This window comes from Strongyloides ratti, assembly GCF_001040885.1.
Source record: "Strongyloides ratti genome assembly S_ratti_ED321, chromosome : X".
NCBI lineage: Eukaryota > Metazoa > Nematoda > Chromadorea > Rhabditida > Strongyloididae > Strongyloides > Strongyloides ratti.
Window position 1 is genome coordinate 3,932,064 of NC_037309.1, and position 22,806 is coordinate 3,954,869.

Below are 22,806 nucleotides of genomic sequence, written 5' to 3' on the forward strand. Positions count from 1 at the left end.
TTTTTTTTTGGATTAATAAATTTTTGGTTAAAAATATTATAAAAGTACAATCTAAATATATACTTTTACGTTATACATAAATAATTTAATTTTTTTTTTTTAGATATAATTCATTTATGAAAAATTATTATATTGTTTATTTAGATGAAGTTGAACTGCTACTTGTTAAATGTTTTTTTGCTCCATGAAAAACAGACATAAGACTGTAGGCATCTGCTGTTAATTCACGAATTTGTTGATCAGCCCAACAACTTGTAGGTAAATTTTGAAGAAGTAACATTATACCTTGAAAATCTTTTTCTCTTTGTAATTCTTTTGACCAAAGACGAAGGAATGCAGCACATACATATGTATGAAAATGTGAAAATCCATTTCTTTCACTTAAATATGTATCCCAAAGTCTTATTGTTGCTCGAAGGGGTATCTCTCTCATTAATAAATTGTTCATCCAACGAAAAGAAAATTGAAGATATTGTACTTGATTATTTTCTAAATGGCAATGTAAATTGTTATCAACTTTTATTAATAAATCTTTTAAATCTAATATTTTTCTTTGAATTCCAGGTTGATCAGAGGTATAATTATCTTGAATTGTTTCAAGAAGATATGTAACACACCAAAAACTGTCAGCTTCAATTATTTCAATTTGTTGTTTTGTTAGTTTTGATATTTCAAATGTTGAAACTTCAATATCATCTGGTATAAATTCACTTAAAAATACAACAAAAAATGGTGTAACAAGGTCATTAATACCTTGAACATATCCAGAAGCAGGATGACGAATAGCCCATATATAAAGGATACGTTCAAATATTTCTTGAACTTGTTTTTGTTGAAATAATGGAATTAATGGGCACATTCTTGGTATATCAATATGTATCTAAAATAAATTATTATTATTATAATTATAAAATAATATTTCTTAATACCTGTCTAAATGTAACTTGATGTTGTTCATCAAATCTCGTGTAAAAATATTGTTCAACATAATGCCAATATTCTTCACGCTGTTTTTTTAAAGTCATTTCACGACGATCAAGCCGTGTTGGGACATAACGTGATAGTATTCTCCATGCATGAGGTCTTAATTTATGTGGTATTCCCATCCAACAATCTTTTTGTAATTGTTCTATATCAATATTTTCTGATGGTTGTATTGACGGATCAACTTCCCCATTCATTTTTACACCAAACATATGACAAAGTCTATTAAATCTTACTTGATCAATATCTTAAAAAAATATTTTATATTTATAAAATTTTCTTACTTTTTAATGAAGGATTTTCATTACTTGATGATATACTAGGTAATCTTGGATATAATGGTCCTGTTGTAATTGCAACATTATTTGTTCCAGGCAATGGATCTTTTTGTGTTGCTAAGCGTTGCATAGCTTGTGTTTTTGCATTTCTTATACGTTGGGGATGACAATTTGGCATTAAAATATCATTGCTATTTAATGTAATAGACATAGAATTTGACAAAACATCAATTTGCGATAAATTTGGAGTATTTTTTATGTCATCTGACAGGTCTGTCTCCCAAACATCTGAAGTGCTATAATTATTTTTAAAAAAAATGTTACATTATATAAATATTGAATATTATATTATATACCTGTTTTGATATCTTTTAAAATTAATTTCATTTTTCGAACCTGTTAATGTTTCATCACTCTTTGTAGTCTTCTTTTGTGGGGAGTATTGAGTATGAAGTGGAGGATATTGTGCTCCATATATTGGTTTAACACTAAAGTAAATGTAAAAAAATTAAAGAATAAGTAAGTTAAATAATTAACTTTAGAAAATTTTTTTTATCATTAATTATTAGTATAATATAGATGTAACGCAAATTACTAACCTCCCAGGGGCTGCTGAACCTCGATTCCATTCACGATGCATCTTAATCCATAAATTTTTACAAAAATTTTACATCAACTAAACCCGTGATTTTTGTTGTTTTTTTTTTGCAAATAATGATATAATAAAATTAACAAATTTCTAGTTACTAAAAGTATAATGATATCAATTTTAGAAAGATAAATTGACTACTAATAGACAGGAAACATGAAGAGGTGCGATCATCCAACTTTATTTACGTGGATTAATGGATTATTCGTGTTGAGATTCTGTTAGGTTTCATTAACGATGCCAAAAATTATATATTATAATATAAATTATTATTTACATAGTAACCAAAAATGAATGACTATATTTTTTTTAAATTTTATTTCTATTCTATAAAATTTATTTAAGGATTGACATTCCGTTAAATATATATACTTAAACAAATATGTACATTTTGTCATTTTTAAATACATTAAATGATTGGCTAATGTTAGCTAAACAAATCGACATATCAAAATTTTTCATTTTTGAACTAGTTTTAAAAAACGATTTTTATAATTTAAAAATGTTATAAGACAAGAAATTTTTAATAACATAAAAATGTTATACAAGAATCTATTTTTAGATTTTAAAAAAAAAAAACAAACATGTTTTCATATAACAGAAAAAAAAAATGTTGATATTTTATTGTATTAAAAATAAACCTACCTTTCATTGTTATTTATATCTTCACCAGTTATTTTGGTTTGTTCCAAATTTGGAAAGCACCAGTTTGTACAAAGAAGCATAATTTGGGATTTTGAGTAAAATATTTAATATTTTTTATACTTTAAAAAAAATAAGAAATTTTATCATTCATTTATTATAATAAGTTAGGTGTAATTAATAAAAAAAAAATATATTATAAATGAGGTAGTATTTTATAAAACAATTCGGTTATAGTATGTAAAAATAAATTAGGATATAGAATATTGTTATGTCAATAAAGCTTTTATATTATAAAACGTAATTTAACATTTATTTGATCACGATAAATCAAAAATTTAACTTGTTATATATTATAATTATGATATACTTTTTATTTGATATACACATTTATTATTACTATAAAAAAAAGCTCAATATAAAATGTATGGGTCAATTGTAAAAATAGATATGAATATTATATGAATACATTTCCTTTTATGAGGTGTGGAAGAAGAAAAAGATGATACGTTAAATAAATATATAAAATATATTCATACCAATGGAATCATGTATCTTTTTATTAAAATAACAATATGAATAATTAGTGAAAGTTTTTAATATTTAATGGCTTTTGTAAAGTATCATTCTCCTTGTCTAAAAGATATCCAATGATTGTCTAAACCAATTGAATATATTGGATAAATAAAATTAATCAAAAAGAAAAATGCAATTTTTAGAATGTAATTATATTTGTAATAATAATTATTTATAAGGCTAGTAAATAAATTAAATTTGAGTGAGATAAAATAAATTTACTTAACTGACCACAACTATAGTTTCGTTAAGAGTAATCATAAAAAAAAAAAAGTTAAAATCTTTTTGTCGAAAAAGAAAAGTTGTCACTAAAGTAAGTAGTATATATTTGTGGACAATGAATATAAAAAATTGTCATGTATAAGAAGCTCATATTTGAGAAAGGATAGGTAAAGTGATTAAGAATACAAGAAAGTATATTATCTAGTATAGACCACCTATTTTTAAAAATATTTATTTTAAAGTATTAAAATTCTTTTTTTTTATTAAAAGTTGTTTCTCATAGTGAATTATTCTTACATAATAATTTTTAAATCATTTTTAAATATGAAACATTTGCATCATATTTACCTTTAAATGAAAATTTGTCAATTTTTAAATATTAAAAATATATAAAAATAAATGTTATTTGTTGAAAATTGAACTTTTTATCATGAGATATATATTAAAAAAAATGATAATAAAATTAAATAAATAAATAAATAATACATTTGCCTAATATTAATTTTTTTTTATACTTATCATATTAAATCATTTAATTTATATATAAATAAATGAAATGTAGTAATGTTATAAATCTCAGAAAATGAATTAATTTTAAAAATATTCAAAAAATTTTTATATGAATAAACATTTATTTAATATGTTATTACAAACTGATCATTTTGTTTAATTAACAAAGTTATTCTTTATCACTTTCCATGCATACAGGTGTGAGTATGGGTCAAAAGACAATGAATAGCTGTGGACAAAATCAACATATAATAAAGAATTTTAAATATAAAATTTATCTGATTTCATTTATGAAGAAAGTAAATATCAAAAAGAAATTATTTTATTATAATAATAAATCATATATATTTTACATTTTAATATATTAAATATTAAAATTTAAATAATATAGTTTAGTTTGTAAAATAATATTATTTATAAGTGAGTAATGTTATTATTATAATAATACCATATATCTATAGTTTAGTAAAAATTTAATGTTCAAAGAAAAATAGTAAGAATAAGTTAAATAAAAAATCAAAGAAAAAAAAAATTCTTTATTACTATGGTCATTGAGACGGAGATAGATAATATATACCTATTTCAAATATATTATTTGATTAAGTAAATTTTCTTTTTTAGCTATTATTATATATACAATTTTTACTCAATTCTTTTTCGTGGTCTTATAAATACTAATATAATGTGTATTATTTTTTGTTTTCTTTTATATTAATTGAAAAATTTTAAACTTTTGGTTGTCAACAACAACTTTTTTATATACGTATAATTATAACAACTTTTTGGATACATAGATGATAATATGATGATTTAAAAAAAAAGAAGAAAAGACAAAGTTAATGAAGCTAATTTTAAATAATGTGCTTTTATTCTATCATTTTAAAAAGTGTAATTATAATATTGTATAGATATACTATTTAAACTTCTTCTAACCACAAAAAATTAAAAAAGAAAGAACAAACATCTATAGTAAATTTTTGCTATTTTTTAGTTTCTAATATTAATAATTGTTACAAAAAAAAATTATTTACAACATTAATATTAAGATAGAAAAAAAAACATAATAGCAATTTTTAAATTTCAAATACATACTTTAATCGAATTTTTATTTTTTTTTTTTTTGACAACACAAAGTATGATTATTCTTATTGTGTTTGTGATGTTTTAATACCATATTGAAGAGCCCAGTCAATTTTCGAGTCAAGATATTTATCATACTCAACAGTATAACACAATAACTCAAAATTTTCATTTAATGGTGCGGAAGTAGAAGTAAAATTTAATATACCAACTTCCTTTATTATTTCAAAACGATCATGAAATGGAATTGGAGATTTCCATATATAGTCAAATACCTCCCAACCAAATTCATTAAAAATAAAGATATCAATGATAAACTGTTGACGTGTCTTGAGAACTAAAAAAAACTTTAATGGCCAATTTGAATTTTTATAAAATATATCAGAAAGAACTTTACAAGTTTCTTTTTCTTTTATTAATTCAATTTCAAAATCTTTTATTGTATTTAAAAAAGTATCTTCATCTAAAAATAACGGTAAACAAATTATTCATTGTTACATTATATATATATATATAAAATATGAAATTAAACATACCACAATTGTCATCATACATAATATTATTTAATTTTTCAAGCCATTCTTCAATACTAAAATTTCCAATTAATTTTTTACTACACTCCATTCTTGAAATAAATTTATGTGTAATTTTAAAAATGCTATAAAAATTAACTATAAGTAAAATTAAAAATAATAAACCAAATGAACATTCACATAAAATAAATTATATATAAAAATTATATAAATAATACTTTTATAATATAAGTATCAAATTAATAAAAAATAATAAAAACTTTCTGTTATCTCAAATTTTTAAAGATTAATAAAATTTTTTTTTTATTATATTTTTAAAGTAAAAAATATTCTAAAATATAGATTATTAAATTTTTCTTTTTTCATAATATAATTATATATTATTAAAATGCAAAAATGTAATTTTTTTAGATAAATACAAAATTTGCAATGTGATATATATATATATGTATATGATAAATTTATAAAATATATTATTATCTTTATTATTTAACAAAACAAAATATTCCTATAGGAAAATGAACTTAATAATTAAAGATACAAAAAAAAAATATATTTGCCCTTATAAGATAAAAATAATTATATGTTTTTAAAAAAATATTTTTATATTTCTATTACAATTTATAAAATGACTTTTAAATAATAATAAATAATAATAATATGAATATATATATATATATATATATATATTTATTAAGTGAAAAAATATAGATTAATTATTAACATAAAATAAATATAAATAATTTTTGTTCTATACCAAAAAGCATAAAATCTTTTAAATTAAAGCTTATTTTCTTTTTCTTGAATATAAATAAATTGAAGATGCAACTAATGGTATATAATTTTAAAAAGTATATAATTTTGTAAACAATCCATATTGTTAACATATAATTTCTATGTTATAATGTTTTTCAAAAATAAAATAGTTGAAAATTGAAAACTTTAAAAATTATAATAAACTAATTTCAATTTTTATTAAAAATTTTATTAAACTTATTTTAAAATAATTGTTTATTAATAAGATATAATTATATTTTTTTATTATTAAAAAAATATTATATGTTATAAGTTATCTAAAAAAAATTGATCACTTTTTTTTTAGAAGAAATAAATTTTATTGTATCATAGTATTGATTCTCGATTCTAATATTTGAAGGTATAATACAAAAATATTTATTTTAGACTCTTAATATATCGACAAACATTTTGAAAATGATGGTATAAACAAAATCACTACTTATGTAAGAGATGTCTTTATTGAATTAAAAAATCTATTAAATTTATAAACAATTTTTTTTATACTTGCAAAAAAAAATTTTTTTTTAATCTATTATAAAAAAAATCATTTTTTAAATTCAAAAAACAATTATAATTAAAATATAAATAATAAAAAAATTTTTTTATTTAATTTATAATATAGTTAAAAATATATATATTACTTGTATTATTAAAAAATATTATTTTGATAAAAAAATTACAATTATATTTTTTTATCTTTTACAAAAAGTATAAATAGAAAAAAAAATTTTCTACCACCAAAATTGGAAAAAAGGTTTGCGGATTTGTACTTTTTGTGTATACAAAAGACTCCAAGTATCTCTAGTTACTGGTAAAGAGGTGGCAGTCTCAATACTATTCATTGATGTTGATGGCCCAGGCTGTGGTTCTTGATCGATGTTTAACATGTCTCTTGAATTATATTCTCCATCAGTTGTAGTTAAAGTATCATTTGTTGTTGGTATGTTATGATGATGACTAACATTTTGAATATTTCTTCTTCCATCTCTTTTTCCACGTTTTTTTTTACTTCTTTTAATATCACACATATATTGAGGAGGCATATTACATAATTCATAAGGAGACTTACCATCTTTTAAAGCTTCTTTTAAATTAAATATTTGTCCTCTCATTACAGCCATTTGACGAGAAAACATTCTTTTATCAAAACCAGAATCTCTTGAAAAAATTTTTTTTAAATCATCACAAAGTCCACGTACAAAAAAGGCATCCTCAAAAATTTTAACATATTCATCTATTATTTCTTGTAAAAATGGTTCTTTTGCAAAAGGTAAATACATCCAACCAAATGGATCTATAAATATATTAAAATTATCTTAATAATAAACTTACATCCTCTGAATTCATCAGGATGTTTAAATGGAAAAGCCAATCCATTGTCTATTGCTGCAACAAAATACTTAGGTACATTTTCATTCTCCATTTTCTCTAATAATTTAAACTCATCTAAAAGAAAAATATATGAGATGTGTGTTAAAGAAAAAATAATTTAAGAGGTAATTGATATATTTTAAAAAGATAAATTAAAATTTTTGACATTTAAAAATACCTTTGCTTTTTGGAATACTAATAGAAAATCCTTTTATTTTACTATCATTTTTAACTATTTTTTCAATATTTTTAACATTAATATTTTCTTCCTCTTTACAATTGTCATTTTTATTATCATCAATATTATTTGTTGAAATATCAATAATATTATCCTTATTTATATTTTCTTCAAATTTATTTGAAGCACTTTTTTCACCATCTTCAAGATCAATTAAATTTTCTTCCTCGACAATTGGTTTTATAGGGTGAACATCTATATTTATTTCATCATCTTTCTTTATTTCATTATCATTACATTTAGATGGTATTGTTTTAATTAACCAATTATCATTACCACGATCAGTATTTCTAATAATATAATCTAACATAGCAAGTTTTTGAAATTGTAACAAAAAATGTTTTTTAGATAATTCAGGAAAGTCAGCTTCTTTTGATTCCCATTTACGTAAAACAATATAGGCATCTTCATATCCTTTAACAAAAACTTGTAATGAACCAATTTTTTTTGGTAAACCAATTCTATTAAATACTCTTTCTATTTGTGGATATCTATTAGTTATTCTTAATTTTGTTCTAGCTTTTGCTCTTTCAATTTTACTATAATTAAATGTTGGTGCAGCAAATAGTGTTACTTTTGTTGGAGGAACAACATTTAATCCTAGTTTTTGATCAATATAAGATGCTCCAGCTTCTGATAAATAGCCCTAGAAAAAAAAAATATATTTATATTTATGTAAATATATGTTATTTAATATTAAAAAAATTCTTTTACATCAATGAGCATATTTAATATGTATTTTTAAATAATATGATATTAATATATATATTTATATAAATCTTCTATTATATTAAATTTTTCTATGTAAATATAATCAAAAAGTATTGCTACAATAGATGCATAGTAAAAACCGAAGGTTATGATAACGACTTCTTTATAATATAAAAATGTAAAATAATTATAGAAAGTATAATAATATACATATATAATTCACTGTAATTGTCATTTTTGTGATGAAGACCTTTTCTTTTTTCATTTACCTTTTGTATGAGAATAACATAAAATATATAATTTTTAATAACGACCACCAAAACAGGACTTATTTAAATTTTAAAATATATTTTGCCTTATCTTCTAATACCATATTTTATAACTTAATGGTCATTATTTTTATACTAAAATAATATATTTATTTATTTCATATACATTTGATAAATTAATTTCCTTTTTTTTTTAAATTAACAATTAAAATATTATAAACTATTATCATATTAAAATGATAGAAAAAATTTTAATTTTCTAGTGATTATTGTAATTAATAGTTATTTAACTAATATATATTATTCTATATATATATCTTTTTTCCATTATTTTAACTAACACTAAATTATTTTATAATAGTTGTATTTAAAAATAAAGATTATACTTAGTATCATACAAAATACTCTATATTTTAACCATAGAGGTCTATAATTTGTAATAGTTGAAGCTTTAATTTCTATCAAGAATAAAAATAAGAGAAACTATTACATTTAAATTAGTTATTTAAAATCTATTTCTAACTAATGACTACAACTGTCTCTTTAGTTTATGAAATTGACACAATATTATCTCCAAAAGAGTGATAACGTTTACTCATTAATAGTATCTTACAATTATATATATACAAAAAAAAATCCATTTTTATTTAAAAAAAAATTTAATCAATTTTTCTTTCTATATATAAAATATGTACATTATTTCCCTTAAAAAGACTTTTTATCAATATTAATGTTATTTTGTTTTTTTTTTGCCTTATAAATTATATTTAAAAATACTATAGTAATAATATTTTAACGTTATATAATATTATTTACATTGTTATTTATAAAAATAAAAGTCAAGAGTTCTTTACTATTTTTATGTTTCCCTGATAAACATAACTGCTTTTGAAAGCATTATATTTGAAGTTATATTATATTATATAACAATAATAAAAAAAAAGAATATTTTTCATCATGTTATTAAAAATTAATTAAATTTATTACATTTACAAATACCATATTATTATTTATAACAGTATTTTGAGCAAAATCAATTCATGACAGGTTGATTTATATGTTGACTAGTCAAAATAAAAACAATTTTATAGTCATTTATTTTTTTATATATGATGTCAAATGAAAAAAATTATATTATGTTATTGTGAAAAAAGTATTTTTGTGGTATTTCCCAAATTTCTTTAAAAAATTAAATATTGAGTGTAATTCTATAACCAAAACATATATAAAATCTCAGTGAACTACCAAAAACATTTTTGTTTACAAAATTAAATGTATATATATATTATTTTCTTATAATATAAATAAAATTAGCTTTTTAATCAAGATAAATTTATATATTTTGAGAAATAGGTTAAAAAAATGTCATCCCCAATTTTCTCTTATCAAAATTTTGGTTACCCTTTTAGATATATATCTCATTATACATTTATCTCATCTCTTATAAAAATGTAAAACAACTTTTTATAAAAAGATTAAAACAATAGATATTATAATAAATTTTTTTCCATTTTTTTGTCATGCTACAATTGTATATCTTTATTATATTTGATAAAGATGTCTTTCTCTTTTCTTTTTTATTATCACCCTAAGGAAATAAATAGTATGTCTTTAAAAAAAAGTTAAAACATCAATTTTTCATGAATAGTCTCTTCTATTTGATATCTAAATGAAAAATAGATATTAAAAATAATTATTTTTATAAAAATATTATTGATATTTGGTTTGTTAAAAATAATTATAAACAATATAGTACTTTTAATTTTGACATTTAAAAAATATTTTTTTTTTCAACATAAAATTTAGTATTGTTTAGAGTATTTGGTAAATGGCATTAAGTAAAAACAATAACTTTTTTAAGTTAAATTATATTTTTTCAATTAATTTTAATTTAGCTTTGCTAATGTAGAAAATTAAAAGAAGAATACAAATTTATATATAAAAAAATTTTTTTTCCCCATTAATATAAATAATATCATCTTTTATATAGTACATTTTCCATTTTTAATCATATACATTTATTATTTGATAACAACTATTTTTGATACTATATAAAGTTATTTAATAAGAATAAAAAAAGTTGTTATTTTATTTAATTATTGGTAAATAAAACAATTTAAAATTAATAGAAATACATTCAATTGTGTATAACGATAATAAAAAATATTTAATATACTTTTTATGAAACTTAGTTAATGGAGTTTGTTTATTTGAGGTTTTTATATTTATTTTTACAACAATATGATATACAATCCTTAATCTACATGACAATTTTTAAATTTTTAAAATTATTTTTACTGCCATAAAATGATAAAAAAAAATTTCTTTTTATATATATTTTTTTATTACTTTATAGATACAAATAAATAATATGTTATGTTAGGCATAAAGAGTCTTTTTATAAAAGAAGAATATATAGCTAAACATTATGTATAAGGCGTGCTTTTTCTTGAAATCTGTAATTTCTCATATATATATATATGCGCTTAAAAAAGCTATTATGATAGAAGTAAGTAGAATTTAATTTTCTTTTTAAATTGGATAGTCACCATATACTCATGGTAAATAGTAAATGACCGTTAATCATTTGTATATCAATCCCTCTCCCATAAAATGATCTTATTCTTCAATGGTTTTAAGTTTATATCTTTTTATCAATAACGGTTCTATAATAGCTTTATATATACCAAAAAAATTACATATATATCTATAAATATATATATGCAGATGGTAAAATAATATACATAAACCAATACCATATCTTTATTTTAATACAAATTTTATACAATCAAAATCATATATCAAGAATCCATTTTTAAATTTTTTTTTATTTAAATTTTTTTTAGAACGATGATTAAATAAAATAATATTTATTTAATTTATTTAATATCATTTTTTTTTATGTTTTTTTTTTCTTTAAATATAAGATAAATGTTAAATAAATGTCATAAGAAAAAGTTGACTTTATTTTTCTTCTATCTTAATTATTTTTTTAATAGTATAAAAATACAATTATTTAATGAATTCTAATTAAATTAGTAAAAAATATTATGGTTAAAAGAACATATTAATTAAAAAATATATTTTTTTTCATATGCGTTAAAAAACGTATAAAATCTTTTATACAAATATTTAAAAATGCATGAATTTTTAATGTTAATTATTTGTTATCATGACAACAAAATTATGTTAAAAACTCTATATATAACCTATAAAATTTATACTTATAAATTTGTATATAAATAATTTTTCCATAAGCATTTATTGTCAATCCGGATAAATACATGTATACTAAGTATTCATACCAAAAACATTATAGTTTTATAAATTTAAGTATATATTTAAAAAAAATTATACCAATGGTTTTCTTTTAGTATTTATATATTATGAACTTTATCACGCTTAATTTCCTATTTATATATGTTACCCTAAAATATTTATTTCTCCGTCATGAAAATTTATTGTCCTTTTGTTTTGTGGAAAATATTATCTTAAAACTATGACATCTGGATATATATATATATCAAGATTTAACTAACTGATAAATGTCAAAGCAATATATCATTCACTTTATTATAATTTCATCTATTATTGTTGATGACAAAAATTTTAACTTTTTTTTTTATGTGAATTAAATAACATTTTAAATAATAATATAATAAAACACGATTTCCTCACACAATTTCTATCACAAAATTTCTCAGTCACCTAACAATGAATTGTCGAGAAAGATATAAGGTGCTTCATTTTAAAAAATTTTATCCTCCTCATTTTCCTATTGGAAATGATTACATATATATAATATATAAATACTTCTTCTCCATAAATTTCATGCATTAATTGCGTTAATATCATTGTCTCTCAAAAAATCAATGTTCAATGTTTTTTTATTATACCATTGAAACATTCTAAAAAATATAAAAGGAGAATAATGTTTATATATATATATATGTACATCAGAAGGAACTGGTTACATATGTGCCTATATAGTTTATGAATGTATTTGCCAAGTAAATAATAATTTTCCCCATATTATTCTTCTTTAATCATAATAAGTAACTTTATTATTTTTTAATTTGTTTTTTTTTTTAAATTTTATATGCCACATTTATAAATTTTAAGAGCTTAAATTGAAAAAAAAAACACAATTTCAAAATATTTTACTTATCCAAATATTTAAAAATTTTGTATGTTAATGTTAGAAGATAAAAAAAATGTAGATAGTTGTTAAACAATGATGATAGTTATTTATCATTTTTGTTATCGCGCTCCATTCAACAACAAAGTATGTGTTTCATTTTTTTTTTTGGGTAAATATTAATTCCTACATAGGTTATCAATTTTTATAAACAATTCTATACATCTTTATTATTTTGTTTGAAGCGTAATAAAAATTTATCAAAGCATATTAGTTGGAAATATTACTAACTTTCAAAGGCTCATAGATGCTTATCTGAAGTTGTGTTAATATAATTTCCATGCCTATGACTTTTATATTATATATTTATATAAATGATCACACTCCTCTAGGATAGTCACAGTTAGAAATATTTTATCTTAACAACATAATTTAATATTGAAATATTTATTTTTTTTTTATATTTTTTTATATTTCTAAGTTACCTTTATATAAAATGTATTTTTACAAAAAAAAAAAAATGTAATGCGCCACTGTAACTAGTTAAGTTTTCCAATTCTTATCAATAAAAATTTTATAGTTAAAAAAAGCTCATAACAAAAGCGTTTCACTAATATGGATTAATATTTGTATAAATATTACTAGTATAGTTATATACAAAATAATGCCATTAAATGTTGAAATACATTGAGAAAGATAGATTGTTATTTAAAAATGAAAGAAAACATTGTACATTTAACAATATTCTTTTATAGATAGCCACTTTTGTTTAAAACATTTTGCTAATTCCATAAAAACCCTATAGTTTTTGAAAAAATAATTGTTGCGAATGATAATTCAGATTGACAAATATTTTTTTATATAATTTCATATCATTGTTTAGATTGTATATCGTTTATGTTCTTTCATTTAAAAAAAATAATAATAATATTTTTTTTACTAACCAAATAACAAAAAGTATAAACAAATTAATTATTTTATTTTCTTTTGATTAAGATTATTAAAGAAGATTCCCATTAACAACAAAAAAAAAATAAAGGTTAAAAAACAACTACATTTTTTTTTTGTGTTATTCCCAAAAAATTTTTAATAGCGCCTGGTTTAATAAAAAGGAAGTAGGCAATACATTCATATATAACAATATATCGCATATATAATACAATATTATCTTATGTATATAATAAGATTAACTAAACATTTGCTTATCATTTAGAGTTTCTATCATCTACAAAAGTTAACACTTTCTCTTAAGGAAGAGAAATTTATTGAAAGCGGTGGTTTTGTTAATTAAATGAATGCTATTTTCTTGTTGCAGCACAGACGATACTAACGCTGCAAGAAAACCTCGACGATTCATTGTTGTTCCCCCAGAAGAGTTAAATCAATCCCCAAGATCAGTTACAAGCTCTACTCAAACTAGAGAATTAAAAAAACATCGATTAACAAAATTTCTTTCAAAGTCTGCTGACTGTTTGAAATTTTTTTCCCCTAAACGTAAAAATTTATTATCTAGATCTGAATCATTTGGATCACAAGATTTTAAAAAAGTGGATTCTACACTTGATACCAACATTAGCTCCACACGTTCCGGTGACAATTTAGTTACTTCTAAAAAGCACCGTGAACGTATAACACCAGGTCACTGGGTAACTTTAAATAGTGGAGCTCGTGTAAAACAATTAGATCCTGAAGAAGCTAAAGTAATATTGGAACAACAAAAAGGTATAAAGTGGAAAAAAATAATTACCACAACAACTGTGAAAATTGGTGAGGTTATTGTGTTTTATTTTTATTCCCTTTTTGCATGCTTTTAAATTAACAAAATTTTATCTACTATTTTCTCATATTTAAAATGTTTCTTTTCCAAACTTTATTCTATTCTTCTTTTCAAATGATATAGAGTTACACTATTAGCAATTCTATAATTTATTTATTATAATTATTAAGTATGTTTTTATAATTAATAGTTAAATGTCTGTTTTGAAATATAACTGATGAAAAATTAATTTTATTCTAGTGGTTGGTTTAATTAATTTTTGTAAGAATTGTATTTATAAAAATTTTAATTTTATATATTGGTATTTTTAAAAGCTTATCTTGTGCTGTAATAAGAAAAAATATTTATAAGTAACAAGATAAAATGTAACAATTCATAATATATTTATCATTTTGTTGACAAGGTTATAAAAACATTATTAAAAATATAGTAAAAATGTGCATTCTTTTTTTTATAGTTTTTAAATAAAAAAAAAAAAAGATAAAAAGAAGGTGATTAATTGATAATATATACATAAAATTTAGGGGTTGCTAAATATAATCATGATAACATAATAATACTGTACAATACTATTCAAAATATTTTCTTCAAATAGGTGTTTTTTTGTTTATCAATGTCATTCTTCTAACGTATATTTTATATATAATGGTTAATTTGTTTGATACAAAATAACGTATTATTTTAGATTGAAAAAAGTTAAAACAAAATTACACTACATAAATTTCTTAATAGTAGTAAAATATAATTTCTTAATTATACTAGGCTTAATTTTTACACAAATGACATTTAACATATTTCGATAAACCAAAAGTTACTGATTAAATTTTGTTTTTAAGCTTAAGAATTAACATTGAAAATATCATGCCTATTTAATATTACATGTTATACATTTTATATAAGTCATAGTTATATATACACATACATTCGTTAAATGTTGTGCCTATAGAAAAATAATAATTTTCCTTTTAACTAACTTTAATTTATAGTTAAACCAAAAGATAAAAAAGATAACACAGAAATGTCCACTATAGCTGATGAGAATGCCACTAACATTGAAAATGTTGGTAGTTCACTTCCAAGGCGTCATGAAACTTCTCATGTAACAGTTACTGAAACTGTTAGAAACCCTGAGAGCCCAGGATCACGATCTAATTTTGGAGATTTTTATTGGTAGGAAAATTTAATAACGCTTAACTTCAATTTAGTGATTATAGGGACACTCATGGTGAAACAAACTACCATCCATCTGATTCATTTGATTCAGAGTTGTTGTTTGACTTTGATAATGATCTAGGTAACACTAGTAGTGCTACAACTAGAGCACGTTTAGATCGTACTCAAGAGGATCTTAATAAATACAAACAACGTATAGATGCCAATGTAGAACAACAAAGAGAATATTCTGAGTTGATGCATGATATGCAAAATAAACTTACTGAATATAGAAAATACATTGCTGATCTTCAAAGCCGTTTAAGTTCTAAAAAAGCTAATGTTGATGCTGATATTGGAAATGCTTATCTATTTAGTGATCAACCATCTGTTTTTAATACAGATATTCATATATCTGATAATTGGACTAATCTTATTCGTAGAGATGCATCAAATAATATTGATGGGGGAATTGGAGATTTTAATCTTCGTTTAGAAGATGAACGTAGAAAGTTGGTTTAAAAAATAATTTAAAAATAAAAATCACATTAATATATTATTATAGAGGTGAAGATTTAAGATTAGAATTGGACAATGAAAGACGTATTACTGATAGCCTTCGTCATGAGCTTGAAAATTTACGTATTGAATATGAAAGAGAATTAGCTGAAAAAACAAGATATTTTCAAAATCGTGAAAGAAATTTGGCTCAAACTTTAAGTGAAGAGCAACAAAAAAATTTGGATATTACTGTTGAATTGAAAAAAGTTCGCAAACAATTATCCGATGAAAGAGATAGACATGAAAGAGATATTGAAGATCAAAGAATTGAATTCCAAAGAGCTCTTAGACAAGTTCATCTTTCAAAAACAGGAGAACCAACTATTCTTAACAATCTTGTTACTCCTGGAGCTGGAATGGCTGGATTACAAAGTCTTCCTGATTTTAATATAAATCTTGGAACCGCTGGTGCTGGAACAAATGATACTGTTCTTATAGAAATGATTAAACGTATGAGAAATAGAACAGGTCCTTCTGGTAATCTTAGTAATGATTTAGCTTTCTTAAGTCAACTAAGAAGTTCTGAAGGGGCAGGTGATGCCGATTTATATAAAGAGTTAATGCAGAAATATGAAGAATCTATTGAAAGAAATATTGAATTGGAATCAAAAGGTGATGAAAGTCAAAGAAAAATTTCAGAAATGGAATCTGAACTTAGAAGAGCAAAAGAACGCCTTTCAGATAGTCAAAATGTTCTTAGAAAACTTATGGAATTATGTCAAAATAAAGATGAGACATCTAAACGTGCTCGTTCTTTAAGTCCAGGAAGTACTTCATTACAACCATCTGACATACTTAGAGAAGTCAGAAATACTATACGTAATAAAAGTAATGAAATAAATCAATTGGAAAATAAACTTAAAATTGCTAACAGACAAACTTCTGACTTCCAAAATAAATTTGAGAATTCAGAACAAGATAAGCTTAGACTTGAAAAACAATTGCTTGATGCTAAAAAAGAATTACAAAATACAATTAAAACTCTTGATGAGGCTGAAAGATCTATTCGTAAACTTGAAGAAAGAATTCGTACTTCTGAGATTGAAAAAGAAGGTATTGAAAAATCAAGAAAATTCCTTGAAGAAGAACTTAAAAAATTACAACAAGCTTTTGAAAAAAGCACTACTGATGACGTACGTAAAGTTCGTGAAGATGCCGAAGATAATGCTAACCGTCTTGAAGAAGATTACAAAGAAAGAATTGCTGATCTTAATAGAAGAATAGATAGTTTACAAAAAGATAATAATACACTTAAAAATGAAATAAATCCAATAAAAGATAAATATAGAAATTTAGAAAATGAGTATAATAATATACTTAGAAAAATTGAAGAAAAAGATCAAACAATTAACTATTTGACAGAACAAAAAAATAAACTTATTAAAGAATTTGAAAATCAAAAAGAACTTAATGATGCTCTTCGTAGTGAAATGGATACATTATATGGTGATCATGATTCACTCTCTAAAAATACTCTTGCTGTTGAACAAACAGTTAAAGAACTTAAATCACAACGTGATAATAACTTAAAACAACGTGATGAACTTTCTAAACAATTAATTGATATTAAAGGTGCCCTTGCTGATGAAAGAAAAAAACGTGAGGATGCTGAAAAAATAATTAATAGACAAGAAGATGAAATTCAAAAAGCTAAAATTCAACTTGATGACTATGAAAGACAATTACATATTCTTCGTAGACATAATGATGAATTAGATACACAAATAAAAAGTTATCAAGCTAAAATTGCTACTCTTGAAAATGATGTTACTACACACAATAAACAGCTTGATCAACTTAGAGAATTAAATGATAGATTACAAAGAGAGAAACAAGAAATTCTTAATGCAAAACATAAGACAGAAAATGATATGGAAGCCCTTAAAGAACAAATTAGAAAACTTGAAAATGAAATTGAAAAATTAACAAAAGAAAATAAAATTCTTCAGGAAAAAGAAAGACTTGCTTTGGAAGGACAAAATCAATCTATGACAAAGATTCATTTATTACAAAAAGAATTAGAAGATAACTATAATGATCTTAATGAATATAAAAAACGACTTGAAGCATTACAAGCAGACTATGATGCTCTTAAAGAAAAACTTAAAAATGCTGGTGGTAAAACAAAACATACAACTACTACTATTACTAGAATTATTAGGGATGGTAAAAAAGTTATTACAGGTGGTTCTAAAGATTCTGAAATTAGTGATGGAAATGGACATATTGAAGAACCATCAAATATTAAAGAAAGTCCAGATGGTGTTATCTATGATGCTGATACAATGGGAGGAGATTATTATGACAGTGAAATTACAGAAGCCAAAATCCGTGAAATTAATGATAGATGGAGAAGAGAGATCGAAAAACTTGAAAATGAAAGAGATACTCTCGAATCTAAAATTCGTGATTTGGAAGATCAACTTCAACAAACAGATCGTGGTAAAGAAAGACATGATTTTGAAATTGATGAACTTAAGAGAAAGTACCAAAATGAAATTGATCGGCTTAAGGCTGATATCAATGGTTTACATGATAAACATCAAACTGAGTTAGAAGATGAAAGAGAACAATATAATACTAATATCAATAATGCAAAGATTATTGAAGATGAACTTAGAGATAAACTTGCACTTGCAGAAAGAAAACTTGCTGATGTTATGAATAATGAAAATGTTTATCTCCGTGAAAGAGGAGACTATGATGATAAGTTGAAGCAACTTTATGAACAAAATATTAAACTTAAAGAAGATTTAGAAAATCTACGTAATACATCTGAAAGTGAAATTCAAAAATGGAAAAATGATGCATTTAGTGTAAGATCAGAAAATAAATCATTAGAAACAGCTAATCAAGGATTAAAAACACAATTAAATGCTGCTAATGATAGAATTACACAATTAAATAAAACAATTAATGACCATGTAAGCAAGATAAGAAACCTTAACAGTCAAATAAGACGCCTTGAAGAGGATCTTGTTGATGTTAGATCTAATTTACAAGGTAAAGAAATGGAACTTGATAATGCTCAAACAAGAATCAGAAACTTAGAAGAACAACTTGCTCAACTTCAAATTGACTATAATAAAATGAAATCTGATTTAGATACATTTACTCGTGAAAATGAAAACCTAAAATCAACTAATACTACATTAGAAAATGAAGTTACTCGCCTTAAAAAGAAACTTCAAAATGCTGAACAACTTAATAAAGAACAAAAAAATAGTTTAGATTTAATAAGAGCAGAACGTGAAAAACTTCAAAATGCCTATAGAGATAAGAGTAAACAACTTGATCATCTTAATAGTGTTGCAAGTAACTTTGAAATTAAAATGAATAAAATTAAAAAAGAACTTAATGATACTGCTGATAAACTTGTAAATTCAGAAGATAATAGAAAGAGACTTCAAGATGAAGTAGAAAAATTAAGTAAAGAATTATCATTTGGTAAAGATCAAATGATAAGAAAAACAGATGAATATCAATCATCTCTTGAAGAAGTTGTTAATGCTCACCGTACCGCTGAAGATGCTAGATTAAACGCTATTCAAGAATTAGAATCTAAAAAGTATGAACTTAATGATTGTCTTGCTAAATTGGAAAATACTGAACAAAGAATTAATACACTTCAAAATGAATATATTAGATGTGACAATGAACGTGAAATATTAGCTGATGCTCTTAGAAGATTCCAACAAAATGCCAATAGACTTGTCATGATGAATAGAATCTCTTCAGGAGGCAAAGATATGTTTGAAGGTGTTAATGTAAGTATTATAATAAAAATATATTATAAAAAATTTTTCTAGGATGACCATGGATTTACCGATGGTCGCGATCATAGCGACTCTAAAACTGGAACCAACATTAATATCAATTTGTCCGGAGATGACAGCGGGCATGATCGTACCGGTCCTAGGCCATTTGGTATTAGTGATTTTAATCTTGGTGGAGGACAGGGACCATCAATTATCAATACTGTACAAGGATTTAATACTGCTGAATTGGAGAGAAATCTTAATAATTTAATGAATAGAATTTCAACATTACAACGTGATCGTGATCAAATGAAGGAAGAATTAGATCGTCTTAAAAAGAAAACTCATGATAGTACATCACATATTACAAAACAAGAAGTTCGTGTACGTACTATTGAAGATAACCTTTCTGAAGTTGAAGATGATAGACGTGCATTAGAAGCCAAATTAAACACTGCTAAACAACTATTAAAATCACAAGAAGATGCTATGAAAGCAAGAGATGAAGAACGCAGGCAAATGAAATCTAAGATGGTTGCTGCTGAACTCCAAGCTCGTGGTAAAGAAGCTCAACTTAGACACTTAAATGAGCAACTTAAAAATATTAGAAATGATTTAACTCATGCTCAAGAAGATTTAAGAACACTTCGTGACAAAGAAGAATCTTGGGATTCAACTAAATATTCCTTAGAAACTAAAGTACGTGATCAAGATGCTATTATACAAAAACTTAATACAAATTTATCAACTCTTGAAGCTGAAAAAGCAGCACTTACTGATAAATTAAGAGATCTTGAAATTAGATTACGTTCCTCAGAAGGTAAAGCTGAAGACCTTAAAGATGAAGTTGATCGTCTTCGCAGAGATCTTTCAAAAACAGAAAATTCTGAAGCTGATCTTAGACGTTCTCTTGAAACATACACAAAACTTAATATTGAATATCAATCTCTTAAAGATCAATTTACTAATGCTCAAAATGAAGTTAATGCTGGAGTTGCTCGTAGACAACAACTTGAAAACGAAATTTCTAATCTTAGATCAGAAATTCGTGAGCACAAAACAAGATCTACTGAATCAGGAAATCGTGTTAATGATCTCCAAAGACAACTTTCAGATTCTAATGGTGACAAAAAGAGACTTGAACAAAGAATTATTGACTTGGAAAAAACTATTAGTAATAGTCGTATTAATGAAACTGACTTACGTCAACAATTACAATTACTCAAAACTGAAAAGAAAGATTTACAAAAAGAAATTGATGAACTTAGAAAACGTCTTAATGACATAGATGGTGATAGAAATCTATTATCTAGAAATTCAGACCAATGGAAAAAAGAAAAACAAATATTAATTAAGAAAATTGAAATGATGGAAAATGAAAAGAGACGTACTGATGCTGCTATAAAAGAAACAGCTTTACAACGTGAAGCTATTGAAAAATCTCTTAATGCCATGGAAAGAGAAAACAGAGAGTTATACAAAAATTGTGCTCAACTTCAACATCAAATTGCACAACTTGAAATGGAAAATGGTAATCGTGTTATTGAAATGACTAATAAACAACGTGAAGAACAAGAAAGAGTCTTATCACGTATGCGTAACGAGAAAGCTCAAATTGAAAAAATTATTGAAAACAGAGAAAGAACATATAAAGGAAGAATAAAACAACTTGAAGATCAATTAGCTATTTTCAAAGAACAACTAGAAACTGAAAGACGTCGTCGTCGTGAACTTATGGATAGAAACCTAATTACAGATATTGGTCGATACACTGTAACTGGACTTGGTGGAGGTATCGGAAGTGGAATTGGAGGAAGTAGATTAGGTAGTGGCTATAACTCTGCCGGTGGTAATTTTTATCATGGTGATAATATCGATCATTCATATGGGGGTAACCTAAAAACTTTTAGATCAACATTTGCATCAAATCCATTAACACCGCCAAGAGGTAATTTAACTCCAACACATACTGTTAGAAAAACTATTGAAACAACATCATCAACTACCGTTCCATTAATATCAACAAATATTGGTGAAGAAGGATATGATCACAATCGTTCTTCAACACCAACATCAAGAAATATCCATGATGACAATTCTAAGGAAAGAAATATTGCTCCATACAAATCTGCTGACGAAAGATAAAGAATCAAATAAAAATAAATATTAAAGAAGAATTAACAACAAAAAAAAAACAACAAAAATACGACATATAAATATTTGATATAATTGTCATTAAAAAATTTAAATTTTTTTTCTTATGTTCTATCTTAAGCTTACATATGCTTCATCTATCATTTTGTAATACATCAATCGTCAGTTAACAAAACTTATTTTTTTAATATAACTTTCTTTCTTATTACTACACTACTATTTGTTAAAAAATAGTCCGCTAAATTATTTTAAATTTACATTAACTTCAATGTCATCTATTATTTTAAGATAAACAATGTGTAGCACGTAACTGTCGCACAGTTGGGATAAATCTTTTTTTTTTTATATACTTTCATATAATATTTTTTATGCTTATTATTAAATAAAATAATTGCGGGCATATCT

The 22,806-nt window shown here is 23.0% G+C and overlaps 4 protein-coding genes across 4 annotated transcripts; 1 reads left to right on the forward strand and 3 right to left on the reverse strand.

The window, feature by feature from the left end:
• Positions 1 to 136: 136 nt before the first annotated feature.
• On the reverse strand, positions 137 to 1,902 carry SRAE_X000084200 (Rab-GTPase-TBC domain-containing protein; the record flags this gene model as incomplete). The annotated part of the gene is made up of 5 exons (XM_024645235.1): positions 137 to 880; positions 930 to 1,231; positions 1,269 to 1,558; positions 1,619 to 1,750; positions 1,862 to 1,902. The coding sequence occupies 5 exons, from the start codon at positions 1,900 to 1,902 to the stop codon at positions 137 to 139; spliced, it is 1,509 nt and encodes a 502-aa protein (XP_024510714.1).
• A 3,104-nt stretch (positions 1,903 to 5,006) lies between these two features.
• On the reverse strand, positions 5,007 to 5,565 carry SRAE_X000084300 (Hypothetical protein; the record flags this gene model as incomplete). The annotated part of the gene is made up of 2 exons (XM_024645236.1): positions 5,007 to 5,404; positions 5,478 to 5,565. The coding sequence occupies 2 exons, from the start codon at positions 5,563 to 5,565 to the stop codon at positions 5,007 to 5,009; spliced, it is 486 nt and encodes a 161-aa protein (XP_024510715.1).
• A 1,438-nt stretch (positions 5,566 to 7,003) lies between these two features.
• SRAE_X000084400 (Pi4KIIalpha) lies at positions 7,004 to 8,607 on the reverse strand (the record flags this gene model as incomplete). Its single annotated transcript, XM_024645237.1, has 4 exons — positions 7,004 to 7,566; positions 7,605 to 7,718; positions 7,822 to 8,527; positions 8,596 to 8,607. The coding sequence occupies 4 exons, from the start codon at positions 8,605 to 8,607 to the stop codon at positions 7,004 to 7,006; spliced, it is 1,395 nt and encodes a 464-aa protein (XP_024510716.1).
• A 5,687-nt stretch (positions 8,608 to 14,294) lies between these two features.
• Positions 14,295 to 22,392, forward strand: SRAE_X000084500 (Hypothetical protein; the record flags this gene model as incomplete). Its single annotated transcript, XM_024645238.1, has 5 exons — positions 14,295 to 14,721; positions 15,763 to 15,946; positions 15,991 to 16,440; positions 16,494 to 20,256; positions 20,299 to 22,392. The coding sequence occupies 5 exons, from the start codon at positions 14,295 to 14,297 to the stop codon at positions 22,390 to 22,392; spliced, it is 6,918 nt and encodes a 2,305-aa protein (XP_024510717.1).
• Positions 22,393 to 22,806: the final 414 nt, after the last annotated feature.